The following is a 23605-nucleotide window of genomic DNA, read 5'->3' as shown; positions in this document are numbered from 1 at the left end:
AGATTGATAATGCGTACTTTCGTGTACCAATCAGGATTAAGCAACATTTGAATCAGAATCTGTTGTAATACGATCAAACCACACCCACATAGTTCTAACTCAACGATTCAGCTATTTTTTGAGTTTCAAACTACTAAATAAATAACAAAAAATGTTTGTTTTTTTTTACTTTGATTGCTCATGTTTTGGTTATAAATATAAAAGTGTAATTATATTCTTGGATGTGAAGCCAAGTCTAAGAGGCTTTAACAACTATAGACACATCTGTTTCTCCATTTTCCTTGACTCGTTGCCTTTATTTTGCTAATATTTCTATTATGTGAGTACCCCTATACCTATAAATAATTCTAAACATTCAATATTAAGTTTGAATTTTGATGCTTGCAACACAATAAAATGTCAGTTTCAAAGTCCAGTGGAGGGTCAACAATTCCACACACAACTTTAAGAATGTTAAGATGGGTTTTTGCAGAGGGCTTAATGCACATATGAAAGCTCAGATATCTCACATACAAAGCTCTCATGTAATGCCCAACGTTAATGTCTCATCTCTAAATGATAACACATGTGAGAGTCATTCACAAGGTGAAGAGAAGGAAGCACGTCGTCTCTGTTGAAACACTACTGCAGCAGTTGCAGCAGCAGTTGCATGTCTCGGCTCTTCAAATGGGCAAGATGGGTTTCAAATAAAAATCACTCAACCCCCAAAACTGGAGATGAATCAGCTTTCAGAGAATTTGCTTGGCAAGGTGACCACGCTGGTGCTCGTATTATCTGTCCTCAAAGGATGATTAAGTGTGTCATCTTTTCAGGACGAGGATGCGGCCAAACTCATCTGCTGTGGCTCTCCATAGGTGATTCTCACTTCATTTGCAATTAGGCAGCCATCGTTCTGACGCGACTGATGACGTGCCTGTCTCAACAACAGCCCTGTGCATCTGTTTGGATGATCTACGGGGCTAAACTTTACAAAAACAGAGCTTCAGAGGAGAAAACGGGCAAAGTAGTCGTCCTCGTATGTTGATAATACTTGTTATTACTGCACACGGGTCAGACTGTGATGTGTATTTTCCATTTGTTGAAATCAGCACAAATGAGGAGAGCTGGGTTAACATTAGAGAAGCATTTCCTCGAAGCTGTGGTGAGCTGGATGGTATAGCAGCTCGCTGACAGCATGTATGAGCGGGGGGGGGGGCAAGACAGGCATGTTATATGTCAACTAAAGTGCGGCACGCAACACAGTGTGTGTGTGTGTGTGTGTGAGTGAGAGAGAGAGATGTAGAATAAAGGTCACAGCACAGCTCTCTGCCAGAGCTGTGACCTTGAGCTGCTGACGAAGGCATGCGCGTGTGTATGTGTGTGCGTGCATGTGTAATAACCATGCTTAGTGAACAGATGGAGCTTAGAGTACCAGACATACAGTCATTATGACTGACTGACCAGCTTGGTGTATGTGTATGTGTATGTGTGTATGTGTGTATGTGTGTATGTGTGTATCTGTGTATGTATGTATGAATGTGTGTGTGTGTGTGTGTGTGTGTGTGTGTGTGTGTGTGTGTGTGTGGGCTCTTTCTAACAAGTGCATCATCAGGCATGGAGAGAACTCCCTTCCTGTGCCGCAGACACGCAGACAAACACAAACACACACACACACACACACACACACACACACACACACACACACACACACACATGCGCGCGCACACACACACGCAGACACACACGTAGACACACACACAACTCTGTGTACTCCTCTAGCTAGCCTATCCTATTTCCCCAGGCACATTTGCCATCCCATTCCAGACCGCACTATCCCAGGCCACACTGTCTGCGTGTGTGTGTATGTTTGTAATGACGGGGGCTGCCGGGCCTGCAGCTAGAGTCGGGGCGGCACATGCAGCTCACCCAGGCGCGGCGCGGGGCTCACCAGTCAACCTGGCATCTAGGTCAGGAGTGCTGGATAAATTAAGAGTGACGGCTGAAATGTCAACCACAAAACGCTCTGACGCAGGCTCAGAGGTGGGGTTAGGGGCAGGGGTGTAGTAAGCGAGGAGTAGTGGGAGCGCAGGATAGAGGGGGGAAAGAGGGGGGAAAGAGGACTAGATCTGTGTGTGTGTGTGTGTGTGTGTGTGTGTGTGTGTGTGAGTGTGTGTGTGTGGCCACAGGGCTGCTATTGTGTGTGAATGGGTCAGTGGAGAAAGGGGGCTTTGAGCAACAAAACAAGCTAATGGAAGCTGAGGGCACGTGACGCGGGCAGCGGCGACGGTGCACGCTCGCACAAGCACAAACACAAACACCGTGGTTGCCATTGAGAACTGCTAACCTCTTCCTGGCNGTGTGTGTGTGTGTGTGTGTGTGTGTGTGTGTGTGTGTGGCCACAGGGCTGCTATTGTGTGTGAATGGGTCAGTGGAGAAAGGGGGCTTTGAGCAACAAAACAAGCTAATGGAAGCTGAGGGCACGTGACGCGGGCAGCGGCGACGGTGCACGCTCGCACAAGCACAAACACAAACACCGTGGTTGCCATTGAGAACTGCTAACCTCTTCCTGGCAGCCCTCCCCTCCTCCTCGTCTCCTTTGCTAGAGATCCTGGACTCGCTCTCTTGAGATCTTTGCTTGTTTTTTCACTTCTTCCCCCCTCCCCCAATCTCTTAATCACCCCCAAGCTTTTTTTTTTTTCATCCTTGCCGTCTCCCACTTTTCCAAGCATCTCTCTGCACATCCGGCTACACAACATTAACTTCGAGATGACACCTCCAAAATGGATAAGACAAACAGTGAGACAGACAGACGGAGAGACAGGCAGAGAGACGGAGCGGAAAGAGAGGAGACAGGGGAGGAGGGAGAGACAGGAAGGGAGGTTTCCTCTATAGAGGAGGGGGAGATGTGGGAGCAAGAGGGAGGAGAGATTATGCTGGTGGCGCCTCTGTGTGTGTGCACACGTGTGTGTGTTGCACACGTCTCAGGATATGCAGCTCACAGGAAACAAACAGCTGCAAAAATCCATTTCCCCACACACACACACGCGGAAACACAACCACACACAAGGCCGACAGAAGACACAAAAGGCAAAAAAACACACGCTGATACGAACACACACAACCCCACTGAACCGGCGCCCAGTGCACCGCTGTGTTCTCAAATGTCATGTACACACACATTTATGCACACACACACGCCGCACACTTCCCTTACACTCCAAACACACACATTCCCCCACCCACATGAAAAATAAACACTCACATGAAATACACCCACACATGAAAACAAATGCACGGTCTTGATGTCTCTCAAACTCGCACACACAGCGCCACGGCCACATCAAAGCGTCTGTCTGACGGAGACTCACCTGTACGTGAGGCACTTTCTGTGGGGTGAGAGGGGGTGAGGAGAGCGGGTGGGCGGCGGGAGGCGGAGGTGCCCATGGGTGGGAGGCCTGGTTGGGGGGAGGGGGCGTGCTCTGCAGGTGGTGGGCCTGAGTAGGCATGTGTGCGTGCTGCGCCTGAGCGTTCGGGGCGGGTGGCGCCAAGCTCTGGTTCGGGGCCGGAACTCCGTGCTGACTGACAGTGGGACCCTGGAAACCCATGGGGGCGGGCTGCAGGGGCTGCGCGCTTCGAGAGGCCTGCTGCTGGGCCTGGAGCAGACGCTGGTCTCCCCCCTGGCTGACTGGAGCTTCAAGAGGCCCTGAGATCACAGACACAGTATCATCACTGACTGCCCTCTGGAGTTATGGTGGATATATTCTTCTGTTCCTGTGGAGCTTGAATGTGCATGGGCGCAAGTCACCCTGTGCACAGATTAATGTCATCTGTCCAGTGTTTCTTTGTCATATTGTTTGTGCTTTATGCATTTTTACTATTTTTTTTTACACTTGCTGCAACACAAAGTGCCCTCTGGGACAAATAATAAAATTGAAGTGAATTGAATTGCAAGAATGTATGATGCCAACAGCAGCATGTTTTAGGGTGCTGTCCATCACCAACACACTGAGACAGAATTAATTCTTTTCAAATCCATTAGAAAACATCTGTAGAAAACTTGCTGGCTGCACAAAGTCAGTTTCTAAGGAGTAAAAACATAGACCTCAAGTAGAGTGTCGGGCTGCCCCTTGAAAGTTTGAGACTCGAATCATCAGTCAGAGACATTCAGTCGACTGAAATTGCTTCAAATCGATCAGTTGGGTTTTTTTTTCTGTCCAGTGTACTTCTGGGGACAATTTGGTCCCCAGATTATGCTGCTGAGAGAGAGCTGTTGAACAGCCAAATCTGATTCAACTGGCATAATTCTGAGGCAGGTACAGCCCAAGTAAAGTGGCTGAAATGTGTAAAATAAATGATATTACTGGTTCAATGATCATATCAAGTTTCTGATTTATTTCAATAATTCCCATTGTATAAGTGCAGGATTTAGGGACATTAGTAACTACAGGGATGACCCCTTGTGAACGGACCGAATGTGTGCAAGTCAAGCGACTGGAGAAAACAAACAACGACAGCGTCGACTGTCGCGTGCTCACCTTGCTGTTGCTGGATCTGAGGCCTGTTTGGCCCCATTTGTGGGCCCCGCTGCGGCCCCATGCCGGGGTACATCTGCCCTGTGTTCGGGGGCATGTTGTGGGGCTGCTGGTGTTGGGGGTGCGGGGTAGACAGAGGGATTTGGGGAGTTCTCTGTGGATGGGCCATGGCATTGGGTGGAGACTGCAGGGCGGTGTACCCTGCAACCTCTGGGGGTCCAGCTAGCCCCGCACTAGGGGGTCTGCCTTGTTGCGGAGGAGGTGTTGGGGTTCCCAAAACCCGCATGGGCGACATGGATGAGGGGGAGGGGTAAGATCCCTGAGCGGGGGGGGCGAGGTGGGACTGGGGTGGGTTTTGGGGCTGAGGGAGGTTCTGGGGGTGTTGGGGATGCATAGGCTGGCCTTGCTGCCCGGCCTGCTGCTGCATCGGGGCAGGATGGGTCTGGTGGGGTTGGGGTTGGTGAGGTGGTCCAGGGGGGTAGCGCTGGCCCTGCTGCCCTGCTCCCGGGCCTGATCCCTGGTTGAACCTCTGCCCGAGCTGTCCTGGTCCCATGGCCTGGCTGGTGTTAGCATTAGCATTAGCACCCTGGCCCATCCCAGGTCCCATGGCTCCATACTGGGCCTGATAGCCAGGGTATTGGGCACCCCCGAACCCCGCCATACCTTGTTGGTGCTGGTGGGGGTGCGGAGGCTGTCGGGAGGGGGAGTGTGGGTAACGGGGTGTATGGCCCATGTTGGTATAGCCCTGGGGTTGTGACTGGGGCTGAGGGTGTCTCATCTGGGCCCCCCCCATTCCGACATGTCCCAGGTAGTGAGATTGGTCCTGAGCAGGAGGGGGCGCCATGCTCTGTGAAGGGTAGTGTTGGTTCATGCGAGCTGCATTGGGTGTAGGCGGGCCTTGCATCCCACCGTAGTTGCCTTGAGACATCTGGTAGCCTCCCATCTGGTTGGGGCCGCCCCCTGGTTGTGTCGGAGGCTGCTGATAAGCTGATCTGCTCTGCTGCTGCTGCTGCTGCTGCTGCTGCTGGCCCCAAACTCCACCCCCACCTCCTCCCCCCCCAGCGTCACCCGGGTACCCGTGGTGGGGGTTGCTAGAGTTAGCCGGGTTATTATGGTAGTGGGAAGCCATGCCGTTCATGGCGGGGTTCACGTTTGGCGGCCCCTGGCTGGGACCATTCTGGGCCATCATTCTTCCCCCGGGGGCTCCGGGTTGATCATAGCCTGTGTAGGGGCCGTGGTCGTACATTTGCCCCAGTTTGGGCTGCCCTGGGCCGGCCCCAGCGCCGTGGATCATCCCCTGGTGGTAGCCCCTGTTTCCCTGGTGCTCGTGGTTCAGAGAGGGATTAGTCTGCGGGGCTAAAGGGGTGGACTGGGCAGGGGCCGGCTGCTGAGGGAAGCAGTCTCCTAAACCATCTAATCCATCTGAGAAGAGCCCTGCATCGTCCCCGAACAAACTCAACATCCCTGGGTCCGCCATGGCTGGGTGGGGGGCCCACAGATGGAGGGGACTGGATGGAGGGAGGTGTGTTGTGCAGTGAGGAGCTAATCAGCTAGCTGCTAATCTGAAGCTTGCTACTCCATGGTTCCTGTAGAGACGGACAAAACGGAGAGGCGGAAGGGGAGCAAGAGAGACAAAAAAATGAAAATTAGTGCATGAGACCAAAAGGTGTGCTGCATGTTTCAAATGAAGTGCTGTTCTGAAAGCTGGACAGTGTTGAATGCACTCAGAAAGCTCCCTGATGACTGTTTGAACAAACTTTAACAAAACGCAGAAAGCTGCAGACAAGTTCAGAGGCAGATTCATTACATGGCTTCTGTCAGCAATGACTCAAAACAGACAGCCTTTCCTTTAAATTTCAAGAACTTTGCCTTTAAGCATTTTTGTATGAATAAGAGGTCAACATAATTATATTGAATTTGTTACAGCAATTTGACCACTTAAAATATAGCAAAATGCTAAACTTACCTACTGGTATGTTGTGTGAGCAAAAAAATTGCCACACACAACACAATACTTTTTTGGTGAGATACACGGATGTCGATGAAGTCGTGCTTATTGGTAGTGGTGTCTGAATGGTGACACTGTGATTTCAGGTAGTTAACAGTAAACTGAAGTAAAAGCCAGCAGCTAAATATTCATTGAATAAACCTATGGGGTCACAATTAGGGTTGCAGCGGCATACTAGTTTTAATGGTATACCGTGGTATGAAAGTTGAGTTATCATACTGTGTACATTTCTTTATCTACAGTATTAAAAAAAAATGCATTCAGATGGAGAATCTTGCCTGTTCATGCACATCTCCTTTCCCCGTCAACTGCCTGTTTATGCATACTTCCATTAAAAAATGGTCTCAAGTTTCATAGTTTAGTGTTATTTCAACCCAAAAAATAGGCTTAGGCTAACTGTAAATGAGGATAATAATAATACTAATTGTATAATACTGTATACCATAAAACTGTGACACCGTGATATTTTTTGACAGTTATTATACAGTGAAAATCTCATACTGTTGCAAACCTAGTCATGAGTTAAATACCAAAACTTTCGCATTGTAAGACATAAAAGTCAGTTTGTTGTCATCACCATGTATGGACAAGTATGTAGCCATAGCACACAACCTTTGAATTTTTTTGATTATAGGATTACCAGAACCGAGAATATGGTGCCAAGTCAATGTCAAAATTATGAAAATGTGGACTTGTTTTTCTCAAGTATCATAGTCACTAGAGAAGCAATTCTTCAGAGCATAACAGGGTAGCATATTCAAGTATTCCAGTCTGCCATTAAATGCCAAAGGAAGAAGAAGAATGCCTATCAGCATAAACAAACAGCAACATGTTGAAGATAGCGTCAACAAAAAATGTCATATATGTAATATGGAAGCACAGAACCACAAGGCAAAAAAAAAAAAAAAAAAAGTATATTAATATGCTTTCTCAACCACAAGGTCTCACTAACTCACATAGACTAATACTTTGTGTTCGCGGTGAATCATCAGAGATTAATACTTATATTGAGAATAAGTTAATTTAATTGTTGTTAAGTGGGGAGGTTTCATTTGTTTTTTACTGTGGTATTGAGAACCATAGAATATTTGTATTGACTATTACATTTCTGGTTTTGGGACGTACATAAGGGATTGTGGAATCTTACTTTTTGTCACCTCATTAACCAGAGTTGTAGCAAGTACTTAAAGGTTACTTAAGTTAGTTTCCTCTAATCTAATCTAATCTTCCTCTTATCTTAGTAACATGCTCAACAAGCAACTGGACTAACACTTTATGTAGATACCAACATCACCAAAACAGGCATTGACATGTTCACAACTGAAAATGCCACCCTGGCCAGAAAATCTGAATTTTTGTTTCCCTAAAGCACTCAGCCCTTTCTAGATGAACCATTTAACTAAATTATTTGCTTCCACATTCATAAGCAGCTTTGTTACCTGCTGAGCAGAGGTGTACCGGATTAACTAACATGTTTAGCAAGTTAATCAGTTGTAACCACCCAGGAAAAAAAAAAATCACCTATTGAAAATAAAATCCTTTCACACACCCTGAAACACGCGCACACGCACGCACGCACACACAGACGCACACACTTCATGTTAGCACTGCCACCAAACCCTCCCCCACCTCAATTTTACTACCAAACAAAAGAACTTCTTTCTTTTCAAACACACACTCAGAGTCATTGAGTGTTTGTGTGTGTGTGTGTGTGTGCGTGTGTGTGTATGAGTGTGTATTAGAACAAAAGGGCCCAGCAGATGCAACTCTGTTTGAACAGCAGCAGCTGCCATTCAGCCAGCCAACAGGCCACAGAGCGTCTCCATACACCAGTCAGCGGCGACTCGGTCAGCAAACCATTCAGCTGGCTAACTAACCAGTCAGTCCCGACAGATGTGTGAGGGGAGTTAGCCACCTGCTAGTTTTATGCCTCTGTGTTTATGTTGATCTAGCTGGGTAAAAGGGAAACAAACACTCATACAGCAAACCTACTTTACTATTGATGAACTAGCTGTATATTTGTGTACAAATCTGACAAATTGAGGACTCCAGGGGTGTGCATACATAACTGACATCTGAGGGACAATGCAACACCCAGTCTGCATGGCTGACAGGGTGGAGGTAGGCAGATCTAAGCATGCACAAATGAGTGTGTGTGTAGGCCTCATATCGCAGCCCGGGACAGGGAGGAGGTGGAGGAGGTTTGCTTCTATGCAATGTGCGCAAAAAAAAAACAACACCCAAGCCAACTTTTGCCGCTACAGAGTTCCCCTCCCCCCCTTTCACCTCATTTCTTTCCTCCTCCACACTCCACTCCTCCCTCCCACTAATTTTCCTCATCCACTTATCGGTTCATTACAGAGCCCGGCAGGTATCAGGGGGAAAACGTTTAATTATTTCTGCACGTGAAATAGTGTGCACAAATGAGTCATTTTCCTTTTTCTAATAAATAATTTGTAGAATTAAATCACTAAATTGTGCCCGAAATCACTTAAGTAATAACTTAAGTTATTGTAGCACCAGTTAAGTCATGGGCTTTTGTGGATTGGAGGCCGAGGTTTAAAGGGGCAACTGAAGTGTTGAGCCTCTTTTCTACTGCACAAAGAAACCCAACAACCCCTGCTAATAAATAACTGTTAAGGTAATGGGATAGGTTACAATCGGCATTCACACCCACATTAAATGACTCCACAGTGGTCACAGATATTTATCAGCGCCTGCTCTGAACAGTGATAATGGTAAGACGACGCCCAGGTGACTAAAATGCTAATTTTAGTCCCTCTACAGCCAAGACGCAATAATGAGGCTGCCACAAAATACTGCCCGTCTCTGCCAAAGCAGCACTCAAACCTTGTTCTAATTACCATTTTCACTGGCCTCCTAGCTGCTTTGTCCATGACGTCAAATGTGGGACACCCAAAAAAAAAAAAAAATACACCACACACCCAGAAAGATATACTTGTTTGCTACAGTGCAGTGTACACAGCTCTGCTCTAAGGGCAATGGGAAAGGAGCCTATAGCCTATTTGTAGCAGGTTTTCTGTCTTTAAAAAAGAAAAAAAAAAAAGCGTGCACAAGGGTGCAAGTGGCAGGCTGTGTTTGAGTGTACTGCCTGGTGAGATCTATCCCAGCATGCATTAGGGCAAGAGGTGGGGTACGTCTTTGCTGGTTGATCACAGAGATATCAGTATTTCTCAGTGACATCAACTGTTTTGTAATTACAACAATAATTGGTAGATTGTGTGCGGCTGTATGGCAGCATTGTTAGTGCTGGTGCACTTCACATAAACCCGTCTGCTTCCTGTCACAAGGCAGATGTTTTCTCTTCAGCTTTACTCGACAGGATAAAAATGTTGGAACTGATTTGTCCACCAGCTTTTCATTCCTTCCACCATCTGCTATTGCCAGAAACTCTGAGAGCTTTAGCTTTAAAAATCTACCTTGCTCTCTGAACTGAGCCAGAAAACAAAAACTTGTGAGTACACAGCAATTTGCCACCATTTGTCTCATTTGTAAAGATTACAGAAAAAGAATGTTAATCTGATATCCTTAAATCTATTAGTATCATCAATGAATAGACTGTAAGTATATTAACCTTTTTTTAGTAACAAATAATCAAACAAATTCTCTGCCAATGGTAGTAACAAGTAGCCAAAATGTTCCCTGGTGATACTTTGAAAAGTTGCTTTGCTGTATCACAATTAAACTACTGTTCATAGGGGACTTTCTGGGTGACAATAAAGACTACCCATTGAGGCAGTGGTAATCCAACAGGCAGCATTAGCATGACACAGACTACAGTCAAACAGACTTCCTTTAGCCCTTTGGGCCTTCTGCGGAGACCATTCTCTCTTGTTGTGTAAATAGCAATTAACAAGTCTTTTCCTCCATGTCTCTGTGAACAATAAACAAGCCACCAACACAAAGACAGGAAGACAGGTGCTGCTCAACTCTTTACAATATTATGGTCACCAACAAGCAAGGACAGGCACAGATACACTCATCTATCCACTTCCTTGTTGTTCCTAAAGCCTCAGTGGTGTTACTCAGGTACAGCAGTCTGTTTAAGCAGTGATTCTACGCATGCGTGTAATGTACCACAAGTCAAGTAGATTCAACATCACTTTTCTCTACACTGGTTGGTAGGCCTGCTGCGGTATTAACAGTGTAATGTGGTGTTTGGGCAAACAGCGATTACATTACTTGCTGCCCCCTCATTAGGTTTACTTTTTTAAAATAGAAACAAAACCCATTCAGTGCATTTTCACGAATCAACACCTAAGTTCATCTTACAGCTTGGCGATATGGTTTTAAAACAATATCGCAATATTATTAGGCTACGTCGTGATACAAAATATAAACTACTTAAGCCTACTAAAATACAAAACTGTAACATAAATTGCAGTTATAATAGTTCAACAAAGCAGGTACTACCATAAAATAAAGTACACTTACACCAAAGTTAAATGAAGCAGCTACCGCCAAATAATCACATTAAAGTACAGTTATAATAGTTAAATAAAGTACTTACTGCCATATAAAAACATTAAATAAAGTACTGTAATAATAAAGTTAAAGTTTAAGTGCGATATATTTAAGTAAAATAAAGTATTGTTATAACAAATTTAAACAGAGCAGTTACTGCCATGTAATAAAGTTAAAAAAAAAAAAACATAAGCCTCACCTGCTAACACTATTGCTGAACTCATTAAGTTAAACTGTTACCACTGCGCCGTTAAATGTAATGATTAATTCACTTTAAGCTGGAAACTAACCAACAGCTCTTGTTCAGTTCGGTGTTCCATAGAATCAAAGTGTGGCTTAATAGTCACGTCTGGGACTCTGCATGTCAGTGAATTAAAAAACGATATAGTCATTTTATATATCTCACGTGGAGCAAGCTGTGATACATTAAGTATTTTTATAAATCACCCTGCCCAGTGCAGGCTAATTTGGATCAATGTTTCAGTGCTGCTTAGGTGGAGATGGACAGTATTTAGTGACGGCATGTCATTGCATCTCACTGTTTAAGGAACTGAAATTCGTGTTCAACCAGGTGTTCTGTTCCCATCAATGCTGATCAGAGCCAGGGGTGATAAATGTCCGTGACTTCTGCTGAGTCACTTGACCCAGGTGTGAATGAGGATTGCACGCATTCCCCTTGCATTTAAAAGCCAGATGGCAGCGGTTGTTTTGTGCAGTGGGAGTGAGGCTTAATAAAAAACTAACTGTAAAGTACTAAGTGTGTTATCAGTACTAAGTTGTAGGACAGAGTCTACAGATATAAACTGAAAGTGTCTCCACACAGCTGCAGCAGCAGAGACACAGAGCTCTGTGCGGACCATGTGCGCAAGGCAACATTCATGGTCCCCTGCTCCTGAGGAGACAATGACCTGAATGCTGAGAAGAACAAGAGGATGCAAGACTAAGAAGCGGATGGAGAGCACACTGCGTGAGTAAAGAGGGAGATCAAGAGGAGGGAGGAGTTGCAGCCGAGCCCAAGCCACAGCCAGAGAAAAAAACTTTGGCAAGTTTATCGAGGAGAAAAGCAGGCGCTGCCACCGCCACACCAACTGTTCCTGTCCCGTTTTGTTCAAAGTAAGGGGAACATCAAACCTTAAAGATCAAAGTGAGAGCTCTTCAGATATTGAGCATCATCAACAAATATCTGTTTTTGGTGTTAAAGGTAGCACTGGTGCTTTAACAAGTATATTCACTGGTGTGAAAATTTCCTCACTGTGCTATCTGGGTTGACTAAAGTTTCACAGCTACAGCCACATTCATTTGTGTGGAACAATATTTCATTAAATGAGCAATTAGTTAAATTACCACTTTAATCACTGATTTCTTCTGTACATGCAGGGCATTAATAAACCAGCAGAACAGCCAACACAACATTTGAAGTCATTTCAAACCATAACATCTGACCTATTTAACCAAGGGTGATCAAATCTAGCACTCTCAAATTCTCTCTAAATTGTACAAATGACAAGACGATTATACCACTGTGCACCATCTGTGCAGGTTCACAGGGTATGGTGACGAAAAACGAATGTAAGCTGTGTGTATAAGATAGAGTAACAACACAGTCAGGAAAAAAGCTTTAGATTACAGATACCTTTTATTTTCCTACAAATATGAGAGAAAATTGGAATATAACAAATATGGTTATGATGGGAAAACAAACTTAATTTTCATCACCAAATGTAGTCCAGAAAAAATGTTATAACTCCAGTGAATGCAAAACTTTAAACCCAGCACTATTAACAATCAAGTTTCACTTTAACTGCACTGAGCTGCTCCACCTGTACTCAGTGTGCTCCAAGAGTGTGGGGAATACACAACCAAATAGTATATATATTCCAGCAGCACTCCTTACGAGCAGTCCAGGTCCAATAATATTAAATCAATATGACCATATTGATTATTGTATTGTCGTATTATTGATCAATATGACAATAATATTTACTGAAATGGTCTCATTTTGATTGCAGGCCACTGAATGGAAATTGTGTAATTGCTATATTAGCAAAATCTAATCTAACCAAGATGATTTAGGTGAGGGGTTTTTTTGCTGTCACGTTTCTTCAAGCATAGTAGGTTAAAGCATTCCATTTTTACTATCAATTGTTTCAATAATTTAATTAAATGCCTGTTGCAAAAGCAGCGCTTCAGCTGTTGACATCTGAGAACTTGTATTCAGCTACTAGATCAGTGTTGTAAGCAGCAGCACTGTGGAGTTACATCACTTCCTGTGCATTTCAATCACTACAGGAAGAAAAAACAAGCTGCTACATGTGACCGTGTGTGACCGTGTGTGTCTGTGTGTGTCTGTGTGTGTGTGTGTGTGTGTGTGTGTGTGTGCGTGTGTGTGTGTGCATCTGTGGGGAGGGGGGCAGGTGAGAGTAATTGCGTGTAATTTCACATCCTTTGCTGCAAGTTACTACGAAGGCAACTGATTTCCTGTCAACCCTGTTAGAAACATACTACATTACACCATGAACTCTACAATACTGAATAAATGGAGCTGTGTAAGCACTTGCTGGCTTCCCTCTGTGTGTGAGTGAGAGAAAAGGGTGTATTTATGTGTGCAGCAGCCTTGGTGCTTTCACTGGATCACAACTTCAGTTAGAAGTAGAAAGGCAAGAGATTCTTTCCTCCACTTGTCCTCCTCATATTTTGTCTGGCCTTTAGAAATGAGCCTCACACCAGATAACATATCTGCAGCCTGGACAGAGCCGGGCACATTTCCTGTGCTCGTCAACTCTCTCCTCTCATCCATTTCATCATCTCTCTCTCTCTCTCTCTCTCTCTCTCTGTCTCTCTGTCTCTCTCTCTCTCTGTCTCTCTGTCTCTCTCTCTCTCTCTCTGTCTCTCTGTCTCTCTCTCTCTCTCTCTAGTGTTGTTGTTCATCCCTCTATTCCTGAGTGAAAACTCCTTCAGTCTAAGAGTCATTGAATAGACAAGCCTTCTGCTCTCCCCAGCTTGGTTTCCTTTAACTTTCTGAACCACTTCCTCTGCCAATTCAGCCCGAGTTGGAGCTCTCGTCTCGTTTTCATAGCGTACACACACTCATATAGAAACACACACACGGTTACGCGTTGATGTCCAGCTGTCACTGCAGAAGGAATTAGGTGAACGGTCAGTGTGCCGCATTAGACTCCAAATCTCATCAAAGGATGATGCATTTAGCCCACAACACCCCCCTCCCCCTGCCATAACACACGTGGTGACGATTCCAGTGGAGGAAAGTCCATATCCACACACCTACAACAAACACAGAAACCTTACATAGATTTGGCAAAAAAGGAGCCGATTCTGACTTAACATTTACCATAGAGCTGCACTGTCTGCGATCATCTGGAAAAAAAACTCCTTGCCAATCACATCATTATAGTGAACATACAGGTACTTTTCATACCACAAGCATCAAGATAAGGAAGAAAACCATCCCTGTCTTCATAATTTTCCCCAAGCTGGGAAAAAACTGCATAGCATCAAACTGCTGTGCAGTGTCTTGGCATCTGATAAGCCTTCACATTGGACTTGGTGGCTCTTATTTCATTTTCTTACTGGTTCCTGCAACAACACACCAACACATCCCCATGAGTGTGAACATCTTTAACATAAGTGCCATTTAGTATGCACTCTTTGACACAAATGAATCACAAGCGTGAAAAGCTGGTGGCTGTAACCTCATTTTCTATGGAAATATTGTTTATTTTAATGCACAGGCTGTCATTGTTCTGAATGTTATTCCCAGATCTCGAGCCAATCACCACCAGAGTTCTGCGACGTATGACTGGCTCACTACCGCGGCACCTACAACCCATACAGACTGTGGCGTGGAGGTGTCAAGTGCCGTGTAAGTGCCGTGGCAGTTCATCTTGCTGAAATGCCACCACATTTGAAAGTATAGCAACATTTTACGCAACTGAATTCCTCCATTCACTAGATGGAGCTATTTTAGGAGCTGTACTGTTAACTCGGAGTGTTACTGGAATATACAGTTATTCATTGCCCCACACTCTCGGAGCACAGAGCATACTCTGAGCAAAGACGGAACAGCAGAATGTCAGATGCACTAGACGTATAACTTAACTGTTCATTCTGCTGCGTCTTAAAGTCTGCTTTCACTCGCCTCTACAGCAGCTGCTCCTGTCATCCATTGATCTGATAAACTGTGAACAGATCAACAGATCAATTACTGCTGCTGAGGAAAAAAAGATTTGATAGAGAGCCCTGCGCTGTTTACGGACCACCAAAAACCTCACACATGCATTTAAATGAGAGAAAAAAAAAGAAATTTCCTTTTATTTAGTCATTTAATTGATTAGTTGAGCCACGAACACCAATGTGCAAAAATCGATTGGTCCCTGCATCTCAAACTTGTTAGTTTTCTAGTTTTCTTGGTCTTCTATACTATTAAACCATATATTTATACACTGGTTTTAGACTGGTCAGGCTAAGACAAAAACAAGTTTTTGAAAGTGAATATGTCCTCTTGGGCTTTTAGAAACAGTGATTCATCTTTTAAGAAAATAATAAGTAGATTTACCAATAAAATTACTGTTGGTTTCAGCCCTTCACCACAGCACCACTACTAATCCAGCTGCCTCTTTTACCCTCGGCTTGGACTAAAATTCCGGATGGTAACACAGGTACATGTTTAACAAGCAGCACTGCAGGCCCTTCAGCTCCTCTCCTACAGACCTGAGAGAAAGAAAACATATAGTAACACAACTGAGAAGTTGTGTTCACTTATGTGGTTTCACATGACCACACTGATGTCTATCAGTGTTTCCAGAGGTGAAAGCTGGCATGCTCTCTTAACAGCATGGGGCAGTTCGAAGGGACATGATGACTCGGCACAGAGGAATCTACCAACTCAGTCATCCCTGAGAGAAAGCCACTCCTGCTCTCCTTTATTATTGGTGCACCAATACCACTTTTCAGAAGTGATTCCCAGCACATCATTAAATGGAACGCCCATTGATGACTAACAATCTAAGTACATATTAGTCATTCACGCTGTCGTCAGGAAATGAACAACTCTGCATCAGTAACCGTATATTTCTACAAAAGACAATCCTTTACATATAATCTTACTATAATGTTCTCATAATTAATGGTACCAGAGGCTCTATATCAACAAACTGAAATAATTACAATGATGGAGAAAGAAATATGTGACAAGGGGGAAAAGTAACCAGAACAGATTGTTTATCTGAAACAGATTCATTTGCAAATTAGTGTTTCAAGTTGTAGAACAGTATCAGAGTTAGGTCAGCTTGTCCATGATTAAATAAGTCTCAAAAGTAACTCTGAATAACATGTTATTTAACAGTCAGTCAGGGTTTCCCACACATTCATTTATTTGTGGTAGCCTGCCACAATTAAGACATCAGCCACCGTTCAAGTGTTCAAATATATATACCGTTTTATTATTCACAGAATCACACTTTCGGAGCGCAGAGCATACTCTTGACAGATGGAGCAGCGGGATATCAGGTACATTAAAAGTGAAACTTAACTTTTTATCCTGCAACAGCTGCTCCTCTCATCCATTGATCTGATTGGCTCTGAACAGATCGACATATATTTTATCCTACAAAAGTAAAAAAATGACACGGAAGAAAAAAAGTCATAGAAAGCTCTGCCTGCACTGCATTCACCACTTCACAAAAAACTCTGGATTTAGACAAAGTGAATGCAGAGAACCTATTAAAGACAGAAGGGTTGCAACTAACAGTTATTTTCATTTTCGGTTAATATGCTGATTATTTTCTCAAATAATTGTTAGGCCTATAAAGCACGTGACATCTACCAATATCTTGTTTTTGTCAAACCAAAAGTATTCCGCTTACTATGTTGAAAGACCCTGAAAGAAAAACATTCTTGCACAGGAGAAACTGAAATCAACAAACTATAATTTCTGTTCGTAAAATGGCTTTAATGAGTAATCAACCTTTATTTACTGGTTTTATTTTGAGTGACAGACTAATGGCTGCGATTCTAATGGACAGATCTAATGTGGACAGCACTGTTACAATGCAGCTCTGGATAGTATCTCTACATGTAACTTGTTAACTACGGCTGGTACTGGTAACTCCTGGGCAAGGAAACAGAAGCACCGTGGACATGGTTTCAGGGTGGAAGGGATGAGGCCTTTCCTTTGCTTTTCTCCTGTTGTAACTCCAAGCAAACTATGTCTAAAAATCAAACTTAAGATACTTGTCAAGACTATGTCCTTGAAGCGGCGAACACTTTTATTATTCAGTTTTTAAAAAAGTGAGAAGAAATCTGACACGGGTGCCTCACTGCCGGAGGGCTGACACATGAGCCTGTGAGTCCCACAACATCATTAACAGCTCCACAAGTTCCACCTCACCTGAAACCAGAAGTGATCGCCGACTGGCTCTAACAACTATAGTTTTAGCCGACTTGATAAATGAACTGACAATCAGCAGCTAGGCTCAGGAATTCACACCGACTGTGCAACTCTGTCAAACCGCAATTATTGAGGCCATCCGTTCAGCCGAGCCCAAACCACAACATATCGCTGCCAAGTTAGTGCAACTGAATGGCCTCTCTGGCAGTCAGCAGCATTACACGGTCACTGGCTGGAGTGTATAAGAGAGGAGCCTTCATTTAACAGACACTCAAACAGGAACTCTCATAATGCCCAACCCCATCACAAAGTTTTTCTTATGTTTTAACAGATAAATATGGGGGATGGAGAGGAGTAGGTACAATTTATACTTGATGTCTGCAATATAGTCATTTTACAAATCTCACATTGAACAAGCTATTATACATCAAGTGTATTTCAATATATATTACCTACCCCTTATCCACAGTAATAGTAAAGAGGGTGAAAGGCAAATATTAGAACAGCAATATCAGTCTGCTAACTAAAATCACATAATTTTACTGTAAAACAACCTTTATAACCAGAAAAGGCAACATCTACAATATTAAAATAACCAAAATCTAAGATGCCATCTAGTCTTTTATCACAATACCCGTATAGATAAATACCCCAGCCCTAGTTTATTGCCTAATATATCTATTGTGAAAAACCCTGGAAAGTTGCAGGTCCCACAGTGTCAGAGTCTCCACGTTTTTACTCCAGCAATCCCTACACCTGGTGATGTAACTGTTCCCGTCTGAGTGAAGGTGTGTTAGTCAGTGACGTCAGCTGCTGTAAACATTGGTTGGTATGAAAACCTGCAGGCGCTCAGCCACTGATGGTGCACCTTTCCTGCTCTACACATTTTTTTAACTTTTTAACTTTTTTAACTTTTTCAGTCTGAGGAATCTGGACAATTTGCAAATCTGCATGCGGTTGCCCCCCTCTTGTTGCACCGAGTCAGCTGTAAGAGCTATGAAATGCCCCTTGCTTATTTCTTTCAACACAAACTTTTTTGCAAAATAAGGAAATTTGCAGAATTTATGTGTCAAAACCAGTTTGATGCGTCATACTCAATCAAACAGCCCCGTATCCCTGTGTGTGTGTGTGTGTGTGCGCACTGTTAGTCTGGGGTGAAGGAAGGAAGAAGGAAGAGAGATTAGCCAACAGCGGCTCAATGCAGTCCTGTCTGTGCTGCTCAAAGTTTGGCAGCTAAACTGTCTGTAGCCTCCAGGCTTTACTACAGGAAATCTCTGCCATGTCAACAACGCCATTTTTCCACAGAGACAGACAGACAGACAGACAGACAGACAGACAGACAGGCAGACAGACAGGCAGACAGGCAGACAGGCACAGGCAAACAAAACACAGCCACAGAAACAAACCGCACCGGCAGCTTAGCAGCCTCGACCTAACTAGACACCTGAAGAAGTGAGGGATCTCCCTATTCCTCTGGAGAACACGTGTGCACCCACCCACCTCCCATTACCGCCAGGATCTAAGCCGCTATAATTTATACCTTTGTTCCCAAATGGAGGACAGCACGCAGGAGCTGGCTAGCTGTGTGTGTAATTACGCTCAAGTGAGGGGATGCGGGGCTGTGTGTTTGGGGCTGGGATTTGAGGCCCGGAAGGAAGGAAGAGAGAAGAAGAGGAGGAGGAGAGGAGAGGAGGGAGGGGGGATCAAGAAAGCGAGAGAAGAAAGAGAGAAGCAGTGAAGCTAGAGAAAATCTGGTTATTTTACGCACGGCTGCTTCGTTAATGGACAGTGTGTGTGTGCACAGTGTGCATGTCGGGGTGTGTGTGTCTCGGGGAGGAGGTGGGCGGCGGGGGTGGGTCAGCAGGAAAGGGCTGTGTTTATCCAATCTGTTCCCTGCCTTTACCATGTGGTAGGAAAAACCACTGGCCGGCTCCCAGTCGGATCCCAAAGGACCCGGAGGCAGAGAGACAGGCACAGGAGAGGAGGAGAGAGAGAGCGAGAGAGAGAAGTAGGCCACAGGGGGTGGCCAAGGAACCTGCCAGTGGAAGAGAGAGTGTGTGTGTGTGTGTGTGTGTGTGTGTGTGTGTGTGTGTGTGTGTGTGTGTGTGTGCGTGCGTGCGTGCGAATGCATGTGCTCACTGAGCTAAAGAACCTGTTAAAGAGCTCTCTGAAACTGACTCCGTCTAGTCTTTGAAAATCACTTGCATCTGTGAGTGGATCAAAAAGGTGAGGGATGAAGGTGTGTGTGTGATGATGACACTGAGGGAAGTGCGGCGTGGATATATGACACTGTGGGTTATTGTGTGAACACTCTACGTTGTTATTTATATCTTAAAAGCCTCTTCTGACTGACGGGAATCCTTTTCAAATTGGGCACCATCAAACCTTTCAGATTCAAGGTCAAGAGAGAGACTACACCAGTTTATATTTTGGCACAACAAGCACGGCACAATCTACTCATTGTCATAAAAGCAACCTAGACAAGGATGCGTAATGTGATGATCAGGCTTCCTACAGCTTAAGGAAAGTGTGATTTAGACTATTTTAGCCTTTTTAAATGCCATTGGCGATGAAATTTAAAATCAATTTTACAAAAACCAGCACTGAAGGAAAAAATAAACATGTACCGACATCAGTAACTTAAGGTTTGGGGGAATTTTATTTTATTTTTCAAATATTCATTGTAACATAATACATGACTCTGGCGATGTTAACGCAGGAGGCATTCTGCAAATTATTATTATTTTCAAACTACTCGTTATTTTGATCTTTTGCAATGCAATAGGAAAAAATATTAACAAAGATCCCATCTGAAATGCCTGCGCATTTTAAGGACTTTTGTAAGACTGATTTAAGACATTTCAATGCCAATTAAGGCCTTGTTTTTAGATTGATGCCTTTCAAGACTTTTTAAGGATATGCGGAAACCCTGGATGATGAGCCGAGCCGTCTCCATTGAAAGTAAAAAGCTCTCTTTCAATAGTACAATTCTGTCAAACTGATGGGCTCTAACAGGAGCAACACTGATTGTGGATCTTTCAAAGCTTTTACAACACGAGCAGATTAACATAACCGACTTGGAGGTGATCACTACAGAGACTGACTTGCAAGAACTGAGCGAAACACGGCAAACTGACTGGAGGCTATCTTCTCGGCTTGTGGACGGTATTATATCATTCAGAGGAAGGATTTATTGCCATTTAAATTGCTGTGAAATGCTTTGGAGAAAATGCAATGTTCTGGTTGTGATTAGCTGGCTGCTCTGCTCCACTCATCTGCTAAAGACATCACTAGATATATACAGCACAAAATGCAAGGCATACTGGCCAACAAGGTCTTAATAGGAGGTAAAATGGGTTAATTCTACATACACTTCGAGGAAAGTTAGGCTTGAGACTTTTAAGGCCAATCAGGATTGAATTTAAGTTCAACTTTATAATAACCAAAAATTAAGAAAAAAATACATGAACCAACACCATTGACTTAAAGTTGGGGAGAACATTGTTCAATTGTTGGGTAACGGAAACACAGGTCGGACAGAAGTGGGAAATATGCTGACTAGGGCTGGGACGACGCGTCGACGTCATCGATGACGTCGACACGTCGTCCCAGCCCTAATGCTCACGTTTGTTGGCTGGCGGGATGTTCAGTGAGACTGCCATTCATGTAATGTAGTAAACAAGCTCACTACATTAACAGTGGTTCTGTAGTGTGCAAAAACATTTTTGGCAACATTAGATATCAAACAAAAGCCAGAGGGTGAGTCCTGTTAAGTTTCTTTTAGCTGTAAATTCACCACTTCTAAGCAGAAGAGAGGAGATAATGTTATCTCAGGGCTTCAGGGCGCAGAGCTGTCCTCTGTGTCGCTGCCTACGTCTACGCAGCAGTTTGTACCAAAGAGTATAGTGAAAGTCAAGAGCGTCACTCCACTCCAAAATCTAAGGACCAAGATGGCCGCAGAAGCACACTGACTAGCAAAAATAAAAAATGACTGCTCAACTTTTTTGTTGAATTTGTATCTCTCCATGTCATCAAGTTACACAAGAGGTGCTTGGTAAATCAAATTGTGTTTAAAATGTTACTTTTTTGTTATTATTTTACAATACTTCAGAAAAACATGAATTATAACATCCTACTTTACATTTCATGTCTTTAGATTGAAACCATCAATGCCTCTTAACCCTGTTTCATGTTCAGCATGCATCAAAGAGGATATTTTAGCTTCACTTTAGCATAGCTGGGGTAAGTGGGGACACATCATCCATCTTTATTTACAGTCTATGTGTCCGACTCCCGATCAGCTGACATCACAAGACAGGTCATAATGCCAGGTCAGATGACAAATACTGACCCCTTCAGGATAGCAACCAATGATGGTTTAACTCGCAGTGTGTCTGAGGAGTATTCTGGCTGGACCACAGCCTCTGCCCTCACACTGAAGCTTGCTGACAGCAACTGGCAACATCAGACCTGCGTGTCCTGTTCATTTCAAAGTTCACATCCCTCTGGATAACATGGGTCTCTTTTTTTGTGTGAAAATTCAAACCCTGCTGTTTGAGTTGTGTTCAGAAAGTCAATGTGGAGGGTGTAACCCTAACTGAAAATCAGAAATCAAACTTTTGCAGGTGATGGGGGGAAATGCTACTCGGGGATGCAAATGAGTTCTCTCAGTGGCACACTGCCACTTTTATGAGCTTTGGGGAAACCCCTGCAACTCTCTAACTTTGAAAGGGCTAGACTAGCTAGACAAAACTAAAGGATTTGTCACTGGCTGGGAGCCTCTTTGGCCTGTTCAAAAAAAACCCACAAGTGGTTTTGGGCTTTTTGTGAGATTTGTCATCCCTGTGCAAAAGACAGCAAGACAAAGATTTGGAAACATTTCTGAGCAACAACATCAGAGGCAGTACTTTTCTGATTCTCAGTCTAGATTTTCATTTTATAGAAAATATGAATAAGATATGAGCTTCCAAAGAAAGGCTGTTCATAAGAAATTTCCCATAATGCAGAAGCCACGAAGAACGATTTCCTTGATTCAAGTGCTAACAGGAGGGTACATAGTGTATAGAGCAGGCTCTCCCCCACACCTTCCTAATCAATCGCTGCAATTGACATGCCCTTTTAGACCAATGGGACGGGCAGGTCTGGACCACGTCCCCAGAGATTGGCCGGTTCCCCTCCCTGCCCCACCTGCCTACCTGCTAACAACCAATTAACTTCCAGAGTCCTTCCTATAAAGCTGAGGGGTAACTTCTCCCCCGGGAGACACACACACACACACACACAAAACTTTCTAATCAATGCGCTCTACAAGATCAAAAAGTGTCTCTGCTGAGGGCTTGGATCCAGCTCAAGATCTCTGAGTAACATTTTTCAGCAGGATGAATTCCGGCTGCTGGCGTTTTGGGTCATTTGAGTGCTATAAATAATGACCAACATTAGCTACCAATAATGGATCCAACGAGCAACAGTGTCATTACACAGGAGGCGTAATGGGAATGTGTTTACTGCAGAGATACATACATCTTCACATGCTAGCATTATTCCTTTTTTATGCATCTCTTCCCTCGCTGACCTTGCATCCATCTCCATCTTCCTAACTTGATGTTGATTCCACAAGCAAGCAGCACTTAACCTTTCATCAGCCATGTGAATCCACTCAAGGAGAGAAACGCTGATGGAGAATGAGGAGAGGTGGACGGATGCCACAACTGTGCCATTAAACCACAGCGTGCGCCTGGTGAGATTTTTGTTGCGCCACTTTTCGGCACTGGGATTCATCAGCAGCTGATGACACAAAACTCCCACAGATCTCCAGTAGAGAGTCTCTGGGTTTTTTTTTTTTAGCTTTGCTTATTTGTTTCCCAGCAGCGGTGAGGTTGGCTCAAGAGCTGGATGAAGGATGAAGAGGAAAAAAAACAGGATATGCAACGCATCAACACTGGGAGAGGTCAAGGATAGATTAAAAGGCACGCACGCATATGGGTCAGAGATGTACTTGACAGGCCGTCTCCTCCATCACACATACGGCCCACACACAGACACTTGAGAGCTGTATTAACGCCAGCCTCTCTTCTAGGCACAGCACTTGGTCCAGAAGGCCCTCGCTGCAGGAGGAGGATGGGAGGATGGGGTGGGAGTGCGGAGGAGGAGGGGGGCAGAGGGAGAGACAGGTGAGAGGGAGGGATGAGAGAGCGC

General features: G+C 44.2%; 1 protein-coding gene across 1 annotated transcript in view; it reads right to left on the bottom strand.

Moving 5' to 3' along the window:
• chd7 (chromodomain helicase DNA binding protein 7) overlaps nt 1-23605 on the bottom strand; it is a 93953-nt gene that overhangs the window by 63763 nt on the left and 6585 nt on the right. Inside the window, exons 2-3 of the mRNA XM_042497549.1 lie at nt 4515-6097; nt 3348-3682 (exon numbers count right to left, since the gene is read on the bottom strand). Coding sequence (XP_042353483.1) covers nt 3348-3682; nt 4515-5988 — 1809 coding nt within the window. The 5' untranslated portion in view covers nt 5989-6097. The remainder of the gene's footprint in view (nt 1-3347; nt 3683-4514; nt 6098-23605) is intronic.

The sequence above is a fragment of the Plectropomus leopardus genome, chromosome 12 (assembly GCF_008729295.1).
Source record: "Plectropomus leopardus isolate mb chromosome 12, YSFRI_Pleo_2.0, whole genome shotgun sequence".
NCBI classification, from domain to species: domain Eukaryota; kingdom Metazoa; phylum Chordata; class Actinopteri; order Perciformes; family Serranidae; genus Plectropomus; species Plectropomus leopardus.
Note: the sequence above shows the minus strand (reverse complement) of the source record. Positions and strands in the feature narration are given on the sequence as shown.